General features: G+C 37.0%; 1 protein-coding gene across 2 annotated transcripts in view; it reads left to right on the top strand.

Annotated features, from left to right (window-relative positions):
- Nucleotides 1-16,631, top strand: part of LOC106870705 (mannose-1-phosphate guanylyltransferase regulatory subunit alpha-A) — a 32,929-nt gene that overhangs the window by 1,521 nt on the left and 14,777 nt on the right. The window contains exons 2-7 of one of the 2 annotated variants that reach the window (XM_014916884.3): nucleotides 2,685-2,782; nucleotides 6,182-6,285; nucleotides 6,576-6,768; nucleotides 10,980-11,039; nucleotides 12,782-12,912; nucleotides 15,405-15,431. In XM_014916884.3, the coding sequence (XP_014772370.1) occupies nucleotides 2,685-2,782; nucleotides 6,182-6,285; nucleotides 6,576-6,768; nucleotides 10,980-11,039; nucleotides 12,782-12,912; nucleotides 15,405-15,431 (613 nt within the window). The remainder of the gene's footprint in view (nucleotides 1-2,684; nucleotides 2,783-6,181; nucleotides 6,286-6,575; nucleotides 6,769-10,979; nucleotides 11,040-12,781; nucleotides 12,913-15,404; nucleotides 15,432-16,631) is intronic. The other variant, XM_014916891.3, reaches the window with a different exon arrangement.

The raw sequence follows: 16,631 nt of genomic DNA, 5'->3' as shown, positions 1-16,631 counted from the left end.
TAATGAGTTGTGTGCAGAAATTATTTTCGCCGCTTCACCCGATCGGGCCGCTTTTTCGAGGTGGGGCACCGTAGTGTTTTAGTGGGGTGTGAGACTTGGGAGCGTAAATAGCAAGTCAAAACTTGCAGTAAAGTTTTAAAATTTCTTTTGAATATCTTCCTACGTTTTCAGTTCAAATACTGCCGAAGTCGACTACTTTTCATCCTTTCGGGGTCGATAAAATAAGTACCAGTCGAGCACTGTGGTTGATGTAATTGGTACTTCCCCCTTCCTTCAAAATTATTTTGTTTTTGCACATATACTTCGCCACTCCTCACCAACTGTGACGTGTCTGTCTATCCAGGTGTTAACGTAGTAAATTATCTTTTTAAAGAATGTAAACTTATGTTTTGCTTTCTTCTTACACACCCACGTATAGATATGCACCGCCAGGCGATATATATATATATCTGTGTGAAAATATATAACGAAGTGAAGAAACGGTGAAAGTAAAGAGAAATAATAAGAAAGAAAAAAAAATGTACAATTGCACGTATCTTATCCGGACAAGTATATCTTAAGGCGTTTTCAATCCATCGTCATTTTCACTCCTCAGTACGACATCGAGTTTCAAAATAAGTACTTAAAAATCTTTCCCTCCCACCCCCGCTTGCACTGTTATATTTAATTGTGCTGTATATATTTATTTATTGTCCCTAAAATAATTAATCACTTAAAATAGCAGGAGGCAATCTTTCGTTTTGAAACCTCGCCTAACAGGATAGGTTACGTTCCATATGTAAGTATTGTATAGACCAATGTCCAAGACAGCAAAGTATCCCACCTTAATTCAAGTGTTTACAAGGAGAAATAAATTTCTTAAATTACGTCATGAATGAACTAAGTTTTTCAATTAAACTACTATTATTACTACTTCATTTGGGGCTTCACACTGCCAACAACACCAGTAGAAGTCGGCACTGATAGTATACACTACAGAAGTAATTTAGTATCAAGTTTAGAAACTGATCAATATCCAATAATTTCTTCATAGAAACATTGTTAAAGGTTTAGCACAGAACAATTGAGAGCTGTTTAGTTTTATAAATTTTTTTTTCATCCTTAATTAATGCAAATGAGCCTGATTTACCCACTTATTGAGTTCTATCTCTTCTTTGATTATTGATTCCAAGCTAGCAAGATGGTTGTTCTGAATATTGAGATTTAAATAATTTGCATTTCAGAGCCTCTCCATTTTACTGTTCTCTGATAATAAAGTTGTGTCATCAGGGATTAAGAAAATTAGGTCCATTAGCAGATGCTAAATGACAAAAAAAACCCAAAAAAACCCCCCAAAAAACTCCTTGCCTTGCCCTGTTGCACCATCTTCATGTCTTCTTCAAGAAATCTTCTCTAGTGTTGCTAATTATAAAACTAAGGCCAAAATAAAAAGGTAGTGTTTATGGTCACAAATTTGCTTCAGATAAGTTTTGTGACCTTGATATATTCCTTTCCCTGAGTTTTTAGCAGCCTCTTCATTCAGAAGCAGCTAGTGTTTATGGTCACAAATATGCTTCAGATAAGCTTTGTGACTTTGATATATTCCTTTCCCTGAGTTTTTAGCAGCCTCTTCACACAGAAGCAGCTGATATATAGAATTGGGACCTCTAGTTGATAGCCAAAGCCCCTTTTTGCTCAGAAGCATGCTCCCACTTAAGAAAGCTTGTGTTCATGTATGTCTTCTCAAGTCCTGTTTTCGATTTGTTTGGAAAAAGTTTGCAGCAAAAACAATGCACTCCTTTTTTTGATATGATGTATCAGCCCATGGATTTATAAAACTTTGGTTTGAAACTCTTAACTTGAGCCAAGCTTATGAGATTTCTTTTGAGTTGTTGAATTAGGCATGCTGGCTTCTGTACTGCTTAATATCTTTCTTATCTGTATGACAACATTGTATTGCAGAGAGATAAAAAGGGAGTTGGGAGACACTACAAAGAACTTAAAGGCAATGAGTTGGCAGAAATGTTAGCATACCAGGAGAAATGCTTAGTGGTATTTCGTCTGCTGTTATGTTCTGAGTTCAAATTCCACTGAGGTCAACTTTGCCTTTCATCCTTTCAAGGTCGATTAAATAACTACCAGTTATACACTGGAGTTGATGTAATTGACTTAATCCCTTTGTTTGCCCCCTCTATGTTTAGCCCCCTGTGGGCAATAAAAAAATAAACTTTTAAAGAACTTTTTCAATATCAGGCTCGGGTAGATCACAACCAAACTCAGCTATGAATAGATCTTTAAACTATAGTATACTGATAACTGTACTCTGGTCTTGGAGGGCTTGCAAAGGCCATGGACACTGCCATTATCTCCAGAACAGTAAGTAAAAAAATAAGTAAATATTCCACAAGTCCAATGAGCTGTCACCTTTGCAGTTGTTACAGCTTATAAGAAAATGGGTCTCATAAATTAACATTCAGAACTGAAGTCATCTGCCAACTTTTTCTGTTCATAATTCAAATCTTGCTTGAATTAGCTTTTTAACTAGTGAAAGTCAATGAATTCACTGGTGTGATTCAGTCAACTCTCTTCCTAATAAATTTAAGAGATTTCACCTATATGAGAAATCCTTATTATATTTAATAACCTCTGTGATACATTTTAATTTAAATAGTTCTTGAAAAGATTATTCTTATTGTTTTTATCAGGTACTCGGTTCCGGCCATTATCCCTGGATCTTCCAAAACCTCTGTTTCCTGTAGCAGGATTTCCAATGATATATCACCATATTGCTGCCTGTGCCAAAGTTAGTGAATTATCTTATATATACTTTATATACACAGACACACGATGTATATAGATATATACTCTACATGTACATATATCCTCTTCATTCAACATCCGTTTTCCATGCTAGCATAAATGAAACAGTTTGACAGGAACTGCCAAGTCAGAAGACTGCACCAAACTCTGTTGTCAGCTTTGGTATGGTTCTACTGCTGGATATATATATATATCACTGAAGATGTACAGAAAACAGATTCCATCACATGCCAGGGGGAGAAACTAGAAGTAGTTAATAGCTTCCACTACCTAGATGACCAAGTCTGTAGTGGGGGTGGTTACTCTGAGAGTATAGCAGCTAGAATAAGAATAGCCTGGGCAAAGTTCAGGGAGCTCCTACCTCTGCTGGAAACTAAGGGCCTCTCACTCAGGATGAAAGGGAGACTGTATGATGCACATGTGCTAACTGCCATGCTACACAGCAGTGAAACATGGGCCATGACTGCTAAGGACATGCACAAGCTAGAAAGAAATGAAGCTAGTATGATCTGCTGGATGTGTAATGTCAGTGTGCATACACGACAGAGTGTAAGCACCCTGAGAGAAAAGTTGGGCATAAGAAGCATCAAATGTGGTGTGCAAGAGAGATGACTGCGTTGGTATGGTCATGTGTTATGTATGGATGAAGACAGCTGTGTGAGGAAGTGCCACTCCCTAACTCTGGAAGGAACCTGTGGAAGAGGTAGACCCAGGAAGACATGGGATGAGGTTGTGAAGTATGACCTTCGAACATTGGGCCTCACAGAGGCAATGACAGAAGACCGAGACCTTTGGAGATATGCTGTGATTGAGAAGACCCAGCAACTAAAGTGAGATCGCAGCCATGCATGTCTGACCCTGTTAAGAGTACATCTGACACAAGATCATTTCCTCCAATCTCAAAAGATTTTTGTTTTGTAAGTTACTTGGTGACCCTGTTAGTGCAGGTGCCACTTAAAAAGCATCCAGTCCACACTGTAAAGTGATTGATGTCTGAAAGGGCATCCAGCTGTAAAAACCTTGCCAAGACTGGCCTTGCCTGTGCTTTTGCTACATAAAAAGCACTCGGTCCACTCTGTAGAGTGGTTGGTGTTTGGCAGGGCATCCAGCCATAAAACCCTGCCAAAACAGACACAGAAGTTTGGTACAGACTTCTGCCTTGCCAACTCCTGTCAGACTGTCCAACCGATGCCAGCATGGAAGGCAGACATTTAAACGACGATGACGATGTGTGTGTGTGTGTGTGTGTGCACACATTGCATCACAGAAAGTGGATGTAAAATGATACACACACACACACACACACACACACACACATTTTCTTGCATTATGCATACACTCATATAAATATGATCTCTTGATCTATTAGAGATAAACTTCCTTCATATATATATATCACACTATGATCTAAAACAGTATAGAAAGATTGGAAAATGCATTCCCATGTATGCCATGACTCCATATAAGACAGGATGGTCATGACTGGAACACTTTTGATCATAAATCTGCTCAGTTAGGACTGACATGGGAATAAACAGCAGCAACAAATGTCACAGTTTAAGTGATTTGTCTGCAAGCTGACTTGTTGGAATGTCTCTGCTCTAATTTGCGCAGAACAGTTGATGATATAAAAACAGTTTTCATACAAAGCAGGAAACCTAAATTACTTAATTTTCTTCAAAATAACAGTAATTTCAATTCAGACTATAAAATTTTAATTTTGCCCTAGGCTGTCCATAATCATCTTCATTGTCTCTCTCCAAAGGTTTAGTTGGGTAGCAGGGCTGAAGCAGTTTACTTTACAACAAACATCATCATCATCATCATTGAAGCTGATTTTCTACAGCTTGACCTTTCTGTAGCCAAGCAAGGTAATATTTTTCAATGACCAGACGTTTTTGCAGAATATTGGAAATGATAGACACACGCCTGCATAAACTTCTTTCAGTTTCCGTCTATCAAATCTACTCACAAAACTTTGGTTAACCTGGGGTTATAGTGGAAGACACTAGCCCAAGCTGTCACAGTAGGACTAGACTTGAAAATGTGGTTGGAAAGCAAAGTTTGTAACCACACAGCCTTGTCAGTATATTGGATAATGTAGTTAATTCATGATGTTCAAAAACGATTGACTGCCTTCAATCATGGTTGACCTAAGATCAGACAACAACAATAATAATATATGAAGTAATTTTCTTTTTGTGATTGGTCTAAAGATTAAAGATCTTAGTCCAATAGCTCAACAGTGTTGTGTTGGACCCTGAATGCAAAAGGCATGGGAAGGTTAGTGAGGAATGAAGTTAGTGTGCTCTGCCTGATGTGCAGTGTCAGTGTACAGGTGTGACAGAGCCTTATGATGTTCATCTGCTTCGGACAGCATGACATAGACAATGTATTGAAGAGAGCAATGATTAAAGAATGATCAAAGTAGGTGAAGGGAGCAAGAGCATGATAGTGAAAAAAGAGTGATCATGGTGAGAGGGTTGTAAAAGGGGGGAGAGTTATGTAAAGCAACAGAGATGGAGACAACAGTAAATAAGAGTGAGTGATGGATGTCAATAATAAGCAGACTAGGGAAAGAGGGAGTGAAAACTGGCAGTAAAGAAAAAGTGATGGCAGAGTTTATGGAATACAAGTAAATCTTTATACATTGGCTTCGTGTTGGATGAGAGAGATAGTGATAAGGATAGTGATAGGAGGATATTGAATATGTGTAGGTCCAGTACTATTTCTCAAGGGAGCATGGTACAGTGAAAAAAACTGAGGATATCAAAAAAAGACAAGAGGGTTGGCTGGGTCCTACAGCAATCCTAGTACATGAGAAGTCAGGTACAGTGTGTAGGAGAAAGCCATTGTCATCATTAGTTACATCTGCAGCATGAAACCATAAACAGAAGAAAAGATGAGTGACAGAGCTATCTAACACATGTTAAAAATGGTTGTAATAATAGAGATTAGGAAGTATATATAAAAATAAACAAATACGAAATAAGATGTGCTGACAAAATTTTTAGTGTGTTGGACAAAAGTGCTTAACAGTTTCTTTCAGCTCTTTATGTTCTGAATTTAAATTCTATCAAGTTTGACTTTGTCTTTCATCCATTCTGTGTCGATAAAATATGTACTGGTTGAACATTAGATTTAATTTAATCAACTGACCCCGCCTCCTGCTAAATTTGCTGGCCTTGTCCTAAAACGTTGAAACCATTATATTTAATCAAGAAGTTCAGAATGTGAAGTTTTTTTCTTTTTTCTGGTTTAACTTTACAACACTTGACAGTTATATTTGGTATAACATTTACAATATTTAATTAAATACTTTGGTTAACATTTTATTTTTCATATTTTGCATTATCTTTCTTTTTTTTCTCTTTACCTTTAGGTGCCAAACTTGCAAGAGATTCTTCTAATTGGGTTCTACCGACATTTAGAGCCTCTCAAAAAGTTTATTGCAGAATGCCAACAAGAATTTAAAGTACAAATTCGGTATATTTAATTTTCTTTCTGAAGTTCTGTCTATCCTTGATCTTCTTCTCTTTCCTCTTTACTTTCTCTTAAATACATTGGTATCGGCCTGCCTAAAAATGTTCTGTTATTATCTTATATAAGAATTCTTTTGTATTATGTTCCTAGTACCATATTCATAATGATGGTCAGATATTTTTTTTAAAAAGCTCTTAAGTTTTTATTTGGAGTTACTACACTTCTAAATGGATTGGGGACCATATCTCACTCATACATTATATATTTTTCTTTCATTTTTTTCTCACCTTTAGGTATCTCCTAGAATATACTGCCCTAGGAACTGCTGGTGGCTTGTTTCTTTTTCGAGACCAAATTCTAATTGATAATCCAAAAGCTTTCTTTGTAATGAATGCTGACGTTTGTGGAGATTTCCCTCTGCTAGAAATGTTGAACTTTCATAAGCAAAATCCTGCAGGATCATATGGAACTATTCTAGGTACTGAAGTGAGTAACTGTTTGTTTTCTTTCTTTGTCACCACTGTCTCCACAACTATCACTGCTAATAGATTTGCTTTGCCATATTTTCAAAAGCTCTTTGTTATGTTCCCGCCACCAGAAACATTCACATTGGTTGTTACTACTTATGCAATTCTGATTTGAACTAAATCTGTATTTAGTAGAAAATGACCATAATGAATAAGGGTTAGGGTTATAAATAAGATATTAAACCAGATGTAAGAAATGTTTTATGCTGGAAGGCTTCATTGATGTTAACTGCCTTCGGACAAAGCCACATCATCATCATCATCATCGTTTAACGTCCGCTTTCCATGCTAGCATGGGTTGGACGATTTGACTGAGGACTGGTGAAACCGGATGGCAACACCAGGCTCCAGTCTGATTTGGCAGAGTTTCTACAGCTGGATGCCCTTCCTAACGCCAACCACTCAGAGAGTGTAGTGGGTGCTTTTACGTGTCACCCGCACGAAAACGGCCACGCTCGAAATGGTGTCTTTTATGTGCCACCCGCACAAGCCAGTCCAGGGGCACTGGCAACGATCTCGCTCGAAAATCCTACAGGAGCCAGTCAGGCGGTACTGGCAATGGCCACGCTCAAAATGGTGCATCTCATGTGCCACCCGCACAAGAACCAGTCCAGGGGCACTGGCAACGATCTTACTTGGCTTGCCGGGTCTTCTCACGCACAGCCCATTTCCAAAGGTCTCGGTCCGTAGTCATCGCCTCGGTGAGGCCCAATGTACGAAGGTCTTGCCTCACCACCTCAGCCCAGGTCTTCCTGGGCCTACCTCTTCCACGGGTTCCCTCAACTGTTAGGGTGTGGCACTTTTTCACGCAGCTATCCTCCTCCATTCTCACCACATGTCCATACCAGCGCAATCGTCTCTCTTGCACGCCACAACTGATGCTTCTAATGTTCAGCTTTTCTCTCAAGATACTTACACTCTGACGGGTATTCACATTGACATTACACATCCAACGGAGCATACTGGCTTCATTCCTTGCGAGCTTACGTATGTCCTCAGCAGTTACAGCCCATGTTTCACTGCCATGTAGCATGGTTGTTCGTACGCATGCGTCATACAGTCTGCCTTTTACTCTGAGTGAGAGTCCCTTTGTCGCCAGCAGGGGTAAGAGCTCTCTAAACTTTGCCCAGGCTATTCTTATTCTAGCAGCTACACTTTCAGCGCACCCACCCCCACTACTAACTTGGTCGCCCAGATAGCGGAAGCTATCGACTACCTCTAGTTTTTCACCCTGGAATGAGATAGAAGTTGTTTCCTGTTTGTTTGCAGTCTTTATTGCACCTGAACATCTGCCACAAACAAAAACTAACTTGCTAGTTAACCTGCCTTTGATGTTGCTGCACCTCTTATGTGTCCATAGCTTGCACCGGGTACATCTTATAGAGTTACTACCTACTCCTTTTCTACATACTGAGCAGGGCCATCTACCTGAAGGGGTTTGTGTTTTATCTACCTTCCTACTTATTAGGATTTTGGTTTTAGCTAGGTTGACTCTAAGGCCCTTCAATTCTAGACCTTGCTTCCACACCTGAAACTTCTCCTCTAGTTCTGATAGTGACTCCGCAATTAGGGCAAGGTCATCAGCATAGAGGAGCTCCCAGGGGCAACCTGTCTTGAACTCCTCTGTGATTGCCTGGAGGACTATGGTAAATAATAGGGGGCTGAGGACGGAACCTTGGTGGACCCCTACCTCTACCCGGAATTCATTGCTGTACTCATTTCCAACCCTCACCTTACTGGCCGCATCTCTGTACATGGCTCGCACAGCTCTCACTAGCCATTCTTCTATCCCAAGTTTCCTCATTGACCACCAGATAAGGGATCGGGGGACCCTGTCAAAGGCTTTCTCCATGTCAACGAAAGCCAGGTACAGAGGTTTATCCTTGGCTAGGTATTTCTCTTGCAATTGTCTCACTAGAAATAAGGCATCAGTAGTGCTTTTACCTGGCACGAACCCAAACGGCATCTCATCTAAATTGATTCGCTCCCTAATTAGTTGGGCTATGACCCTCTCTGTAACTTTCATAACCTGATCTAACAGCTTGATGCCTCTGTAATTATTTGTATCTAAAGCGTCCCCTTTACCTTTGTAGCAGTTGACTATGATGCTGCTACACCAGTCATAGGGTATGACTCCTTCGTGTATCACCTGGTTCGTAATACGGGTGACTAGGCTATAGCCAACACTGCCAGATATTTTGAGCATCTCTGCAGTGATTCCTGATGGGCCGGGGGCTTTCCCGGTCTTCATACTCTTAATTGCTTTATCTACCCTGGTACTATCAACTCGGATAGCTGGTCCCTCTATTGGGTCGACATAAGGCAGGCTCTCTTTCTCCCATTCATTCTCTTTATTAAGCAATCTATCGTAGTGGCATCTCCAGACCTCTTTCTTTGCATCCTCATTTAATGCAAGCGTACCATCATCCATGCGATAATTAAAAACAATTTTTACTGTGAAACCTTTTATTTTGCATAATATAATTATTCCTAAAAGCTAGCAAAATTTTTAAAAGGCTTGGCTTTGAAATAAGCACCAACACCAAAACTTCTATTTTATTCTTGTTGCCAGTACCCGCTGAGCGTGGCCGTTGCCAATACCCGCCTGACTGGCCCTCATGCCGGTGGCACGTAAAAGCACCCACTACACTCCCGGAATGGTTGGCATTAGGAAGGGCATCCAGCTGTAGAAACTCTACCAAATCAGATTGGAGCCTGGTGTCGCCTCCTGGTCCACCAGTCCTCAGTCAAATCGTCCAACCCATGCTAGCATGGAAAGTGGACGTTAAACGACGATGATGATGAAAAGTAATCGTCTTCATCATCACCATAATTAGGTGTTTTTAAAGTTTTCTATTAGTTGCAAAAATAGACTTTAAAATTAAATCAACAAAAATATATTCCTGTATAATGAGTTTTCCTTCAAACATTATACGCCTTTCAGAAAGCCATGCTAGACTATCTGCACAATGTTATTTTTAGTTAACATTTTATCATGCTTCATGGCAGAACACTCGATTTTTTATTACATCAATTTAATGAGTTATCATAAATAGACATCAGGTGGTCTGGCAATATTACTTTTTCCCTACTGGGAAGTTCTAGATAGAGGAACGTGTTGCTAGTCAGACTGAGACAAGCAGAATTACGTCCCTTGTTCTTGAATTTAGAACAACAGATGGCTTTATGGTTTTGAAGTCTTTTCTGTTAGTGGTCAGTACTCTTCCAATTTAATCTCACAATAATTGTGCGTATTTTTGCCAATGGAAATTTCTCTAATTTTAGAAGCAAAACATACAGATATGGATAAGATATTTTTTGTTCTATTAGAATTTATTTCATCTCTTTTCGACTCAAGTTTTAATTAAAAGATGTTAAATTTGGAAATAAAGTTTTTGTTTTCTAATCATGTTACTACTCCCTGGAGCAAAGATGGGAGAGGTATGCAGTGAAATATGTATGGAAGATCCTGGAGAGGTTGGCTCCAAACTTTAACATCAAGAGCTATACTAACCCCTGAACTGGACGTCACTTTACTGTTCCAAAGGTCCCAGCTATCCCATCTAGAATTAGGACCATGCACTGCAGTAGTTTGGGATTCAAGGGATCTTCATGGAGATGTTTTCAAGAAACAACTTGATTTTCTGCTGTCCAAGGGCCCAGATGAACCTATATCACAGCAAGAAACTCACAAGAGGGCAGCAGTGTCAAACTCCCTCTTTCACTAAAAGCCAATCGCATAAGAATGGCCATTGAAAAGGAAGGGGTAAGTCGATTTCATGGACCTCACAGTACTCAACTGGTACTTATTGATCCCAAAAGGATGAAGAGCAAAATCAACCTCAGCAGAATTTGAACTCAGAACATAAAGCTGGATGAAATACCACTAAGCATTTTGTCCAGTGTGCTAACGATTCAGCCACCTTGCCACCTTAATTAAATTAATGAAAAAAATTTAAAGTTGGTTTCTCTTTATAGATTATTAGATATTTTTAAAATGGAAAATAAAAGCAAAACTTAAGATAGATATACTGTTGTATGTCAACATTTTATGAGACATATTTAATTACTGCCAGATTTTTAAAATTTAATTTTCTTCATTTCTTCCATCAATTTCCAAGTGTTTTTTGGTTGTTTTATTATTATTTACTTGATATTTCATATTTTCAGGCTACACGACAACAATCTTTAAGGTTTGGCAGCATGGTAGAAGGAAAAGCAACACATGAGGTTGGTAGCCAGTATGAATGTGTATGTGTATTATTGTGTTTGTGAGAAGTTTCCATGGGCTGTACAGCCTCTTCTATAATAAAAACATAATCAATATTAACGTTATCAATAATATTACTGTAAGTCTTTTGTATTATGATAATCTATTCAATTTGTTTTCTTTTTCTTTCAACTACTCCACTGAAAAAGTATGTAAGTTCACAAAGCTTAACCTATAGTCTGATTGGTGAATGATTCATATTTTGTGCTGGTCACTGCATTATTTGCAATTAATTTTTGTTTTATTATTTAGCTTCATGTCAACTTGATAGAGCAGACCTATGACCATTCTGTCTTTCCTTCAGATATTGTGTATTATCATCTATAGTGTGTCCTTGTTTTAAAATGGTAGGATATGATTTGAAGGAGATTTAGTTAGTATTTTTCACAACTTAAGTAACCATAAAGAGGTTCCATCATTTGCTTTTTGTTATTTTTAAGTTTGTGGTTTTGTGAGGTGATAGTGGAGTCAAAATTTTGGTTCAGGCTTAGACTTAGCACTCCTACAACATAATTCCGTTTGATGGCCCTTGCCATTTTGTGCTAGATTTTTACTAATTTGATATTGTTGTATCTTCAGAGGGTCATGAGGTCAATAATAAACACACTCACACTGGTTCTGTTTCACTTCTTATACTATTATTGTCAACTAATTAGTCATCGAACCAGTTAGTTAATCTAATGTTTGATTAGTTGTTTAGTGAATTAGTCAATCAGTTAGGTTCATCAGTCCTTTTGTTGCCATTCATAACTTCATAAAATCGCCTTCCCTCTCTTCTCCAGGTCTGGATTATAATAATAAAAGAAATGAAATACAGCTGGTGCATGTGTTTATTATTGGCATAATGACTCAACTGAGATACACTAAAATCTCTTTCAACACATGATTTCCTCTTGCAAACCAAATACAAAATCAAAATAATTTGATATACTAATTATATTACTATTAATTAGTGTGAGGAAGAAAGTACTCCTCATTCTTTGAATATGTTTTATGTTCACCTTAAACTTCTGGTCGGTGTTTGATAATGGGAGTGGATGGGGGTGAAAGATGAAATGTGCGTTATGATGAAGTTGTAAAAGATTGTAGTTCTGGGGATGAAGGCTTAGGCAAGCTGTTTAATATGGAGTCTGTTGGGTTAAGACACAGATATGTCCTTTGTTTGCAGTCTTCTTTGAAAACATGTTTGGCCATGGAGAAATATTAACTTGGAAACAGGTGAGGGCTTGTGATAAGAAAGGCATTCAGCCACATAAAATCTGTCAACAACTTCCATCTGATCCATGCGAGCATGGAAAAGTGGACTTCTAAAAAAAAAAACGAAATATTTAGAACTATCTAAAATAGTTCTAAATGTTTGAAAATAAAATAAAGATGCTAAGATCAGGCTATGAATTTGTAGAGAGTTGAAATTGCTAGAGTTTTTCTTTGGATAGATGAATTATACCTTCCATTACCATAAACTAGAATAGAGAGATTTAGAAAGATAACTTTTTCTTTATTTAGCTGATCTTCAGAACATAACATAATATGCCTGTTCTGATATAAAATATGGAAGATTTTAAATTAGATTTGAATACTTTAAAACTTATAGCTTTGTATCGTAAAAAAAGATACAATGAGAGAGAGGTTTATATGAAAAATGTAAATTAAATACTTGGTTTTATTTACAATTGTCTTCCTCTTTTTCTTTACATTGTAGGTCTTACATTATGTTGAAAAGCCAGAGACATTTGTTAGTAATATCATAAACTGTGGGATTTACCTCTTTAATCCAGAAATTTTCCAAGCAATAGAAACTGCCTTCAAGAAGAATGCCAAGGATAGCTATAAGTATGTATTTTTAAACAGTGCAGTGTAAAGTTTATTAACATTTTTTTGCACTTATTATTTCTTTTTTATTTTTTATATTTATTTTATATCTTTAATTTTTCAATTTTAGCATGGGTTAAATAGGTCTATAAATTTTGAAGTTTGCATGAAGTGTTTGCTCTGACATTTATGTATGCAAGTAGTGAGGTTGTTTTTTTGTTTTTTTTTACGTTTTGTCTTTTTCTTTTCTCAACCAGATTGATACTGAGACAATTAAAAGTTTACTATTATTTTAATCAATATCTCACAAGGATGTTAATTTGGATTGCAATTCTTTTGTAAATTATATTTTTAGTTTTGATAAACTAAAATGTTCCCATTAAAAGTACAATTGGAAAAATTCAGTTTGATAAAAAGAATGTTTTTCTTTATTTTTTTCTGTTTCCACTTGCAAATTTCAGATAACAGTGAATTTTTCTTTAAAGATATAACAAATAAACAAACAAAAACAAAAGAACATGAATTTACCATCTTTGGTATTTCAACATCTCATCATCACTCAGTCACTGAAACAACAGACTGATACACATTGCCACATACACATTTACACACACTCATATAATCACACTTAGATCCATCTATACATGCACACTTAGGCACAGGACGGCTGTGTGTGTTTGTTTCAGGTTGTATCCCACTGCATGCCACCTTCAGATAGTGTCTTCTCCTATGACCTCAAAACTGATCAAGGCCCTATGAGTGAAATTGGTAGAGGAAACTGTATAGAATTCCATCATGTGAATGTAAATTGGTATTCTGTCTTTGCATGACACTATCTGAGCAAAACAGTTATGTGGTGTTTACATTCCCTATATGTCTTGTAGCTGTATGTTTTTAAAGACCAGTGAAATAAAAAAGTTTTTAGGATGTAGTTATGTAGGCAAGATCAGAGGTTGTGAGATGTAGTTTTTGTAGCATCTGTGAAGATTTGCATTTACATAGTTAAGATAGAGTGAAATACAAGACACTTTCCTGGTTATGAACAGCAATTGTATCTTACTGCTGTTTGAAAGACAGTAGATTGTCATGTCTCCATTGGTAGGTCTTTGCTCATAGAAGCTTTAACATGAGATGTCTGGGTTGCTTGCGTATGCAGTCAGTTAAAGAGGAGTGTAGAGTGGCAGCATTAGCATGGAAATGGGTGTAGCAGCAATAAGGTCACTGATGTATAGGAGGTATACTATCAGAGACATAACTAAACTTTGACTACACCAGAGTTGATAGTATGGGTCAGAGAGAGCCACATCAGTACTGACTTGAATTACTATAAAATTTGGGAAGGGATATTGTGTAGTATGTTAATACATTAAGTAATATTGGGAGTTTGGTACAGGCTGAATTTAGAGATGAGAAAGAAATCAAGGACGATTGATGTGTCTCTGATGATCAGGAAAATGTTTAACAGATGATACTAATTATTACAAAGATTTTAGAATGGTAGAATGTTCAGCTTCTGCATTGGAGTAGAGGAATGTGAGAGCCAAGAGGACTTCTGTTCATTGCAGTCAGCATAGACAATGGCTTCAGAGGAAGTCAATATGCGATGGGTGTTCTTGATGAAGGATGACAAATAGTTAAAACAAACTCTTCTGAGTAGAAAACTTCAGAAAGTGATTGAAACAGCAGATTAATTTAGGGGAATTTGAGCAAGATAAAATGTAAAACCTTGTTGTTGAGTGAGAGATGATTGAAGTGGTGGGAGTAGGAGTTCTACATGCATACAAATGAGCAGACATACTGTGGGTTGGAGTGGAGATTGAATAGAGATAAGGTGTGAGAGAGTGTTTCTCTCACACGTGGGTTTGCATGTTGTTATATAGCAGGGAGAATTGCCCACTGGATTCACAGTGAATATGAGTAATTTTCATTTATAATTTTATGGTAGAAAAGGAGCCACGACTCATAAATTATTGCTAATGACTACTTTGACTGTGTAAATGGCTCTGGTGAACGTTAATGACTACTAATGACTGCGTGTGGAAACCCTGTTCTTCCAGTTAGAAACTGATAGAGAAGTAGATATGGGATTACGTATCAGTGGTATTGGCCTTCTGCTGAGAGATCTTCTCAATCTCTGGCCTCATGTAAGGAAAAATATTGTAGGAGTACAGTATTTCTCCTTGTACTTGCAATAGTGAAGTTAACTATCTATGCATGACCACACACATCAATATATGACTAAATCAATATGCATTAATGATATACACTACCACAAAAATGAGTGCCTTTCTGTGTTGCTATGTGTGCCAAATGATGGAGAAAAACTTCTTAACCACACAGCCACACATATATACATGTACATCATACATATAAAAATATTTGTGTGCGTGTGTATGTATATATATATATATATATATATATATATATATATATATATAGATGTGTGTGTGTATATATATTTATTTATAACTTTCTCTTTCTTTTTATATTGTTTCCTTTATTTTGTGAATTAGTCGTATACCGTTGGACATGGAATTTGGGTACGAATATCTTTGAATTTGTATTAACCTGTTTGAAGTAACCTATGCACCCAGATTCACAGACACATTAATTAAAATAAAGAAAATTCACTCACCTTCAAGAAACCACCTGAGTTGAAGTTCATCATAATATATTATAATAGTCTGTTAAATAATTACTTTTAATGGCTAGTCTGGTGAGGAAATATCAAACTAAATTTTATTATGATTATTATTAAGTAAGGTGGTGACAAAGATGAAGCATTAGCACATTGGGCCAGATGTTTAGTGGCATTTTGTCTGGCTCTATATTCTGAGTTCAAATTCTGTCAAGGTCAACTTTGCCTTTCATATTTTCAGGGTTGGTAAAATAAATATCAGTTGAGCACTTGGGTTGATGTAATTGATTTACACCCTCCCCTAAAATTGTTGGCCTTGTGCCAAAATTTGAAATATCAAGAAAAATGCTTTGCAGTATTTCTTCCTTGTCTTTTCATTCTGAGTTCAACTTTGCCTTTCATTCGAGTGCTGGGGCTTATGGTATCAACAAACCAACTCTCCCAAATTTCCAGCTTTGTGCCTATGCTAGAAATAATTAATATTTAGGTTATAGAGTGATACCAAGTTGTAGAGAGCTGAACTAATTTGTTTTGTAGTATTAAGTACAACCACTATTAACTTTTGAGTTCACATAGTTCATCTCTCTTTTTTTTATACTTCCTCAAAATGTAAATGTAAGAAATCATTATTATAATTAATATTATTATTAGAGCTAAGGTGGCAAGCTGACAGAATCATTAGGCACTCCAGGCAAAATGCTCAGTGACATTTCATCCATCTTCATGTTCTGAGTTCAAATTCTGCTGAGGTTGACTGTGCCTTTCAACCTTTTGGGGGTTAATAAAATAAGTACTAGTTGAGGACTGGGGTTGATGTAGTCAACTTATCTCTTTCCCTAAACTTGCTCGCCTTGTACCAAAATTTGAAACCAATATTATTATTAGAGGTGAATTATAAAAAACAAGTGATTTATGATTTTTTTTTTAAAGATATTCTATGTTTCATGTTCACATTCCACCAAAATTGACACAATCTTCCATCCCTCTGCAGGGGTGGTAGTGTAAATATTAAGTACCAGCTTGGAGTCAATTCAATTTTCATTTCTTTTTGACCTTTTCAACAATTCTCTTCTGTATAGCATATCAGTCACTCCACACCCAA

Source organism: Octopus bimaculoides, chromosome 1 (assembly GCF_046866305.1).
Source record: "Octopus bimaculoides isolate indiv1 chromosome 1, ASM4686630v1, whole genome shotgun sequence".
In the NCBI taxonomy this organism is placed as follows: Eukaryota; Metazoa; Mollusca; class Cephalopoda; order Octopoda; family Octopodidae; genus Octopus; species Octopus bimaculoides.
Note: the sequence above shows the minus strand (reverse complement) of the source record. Positions and strands in the feature narration are given on the sequence as shown.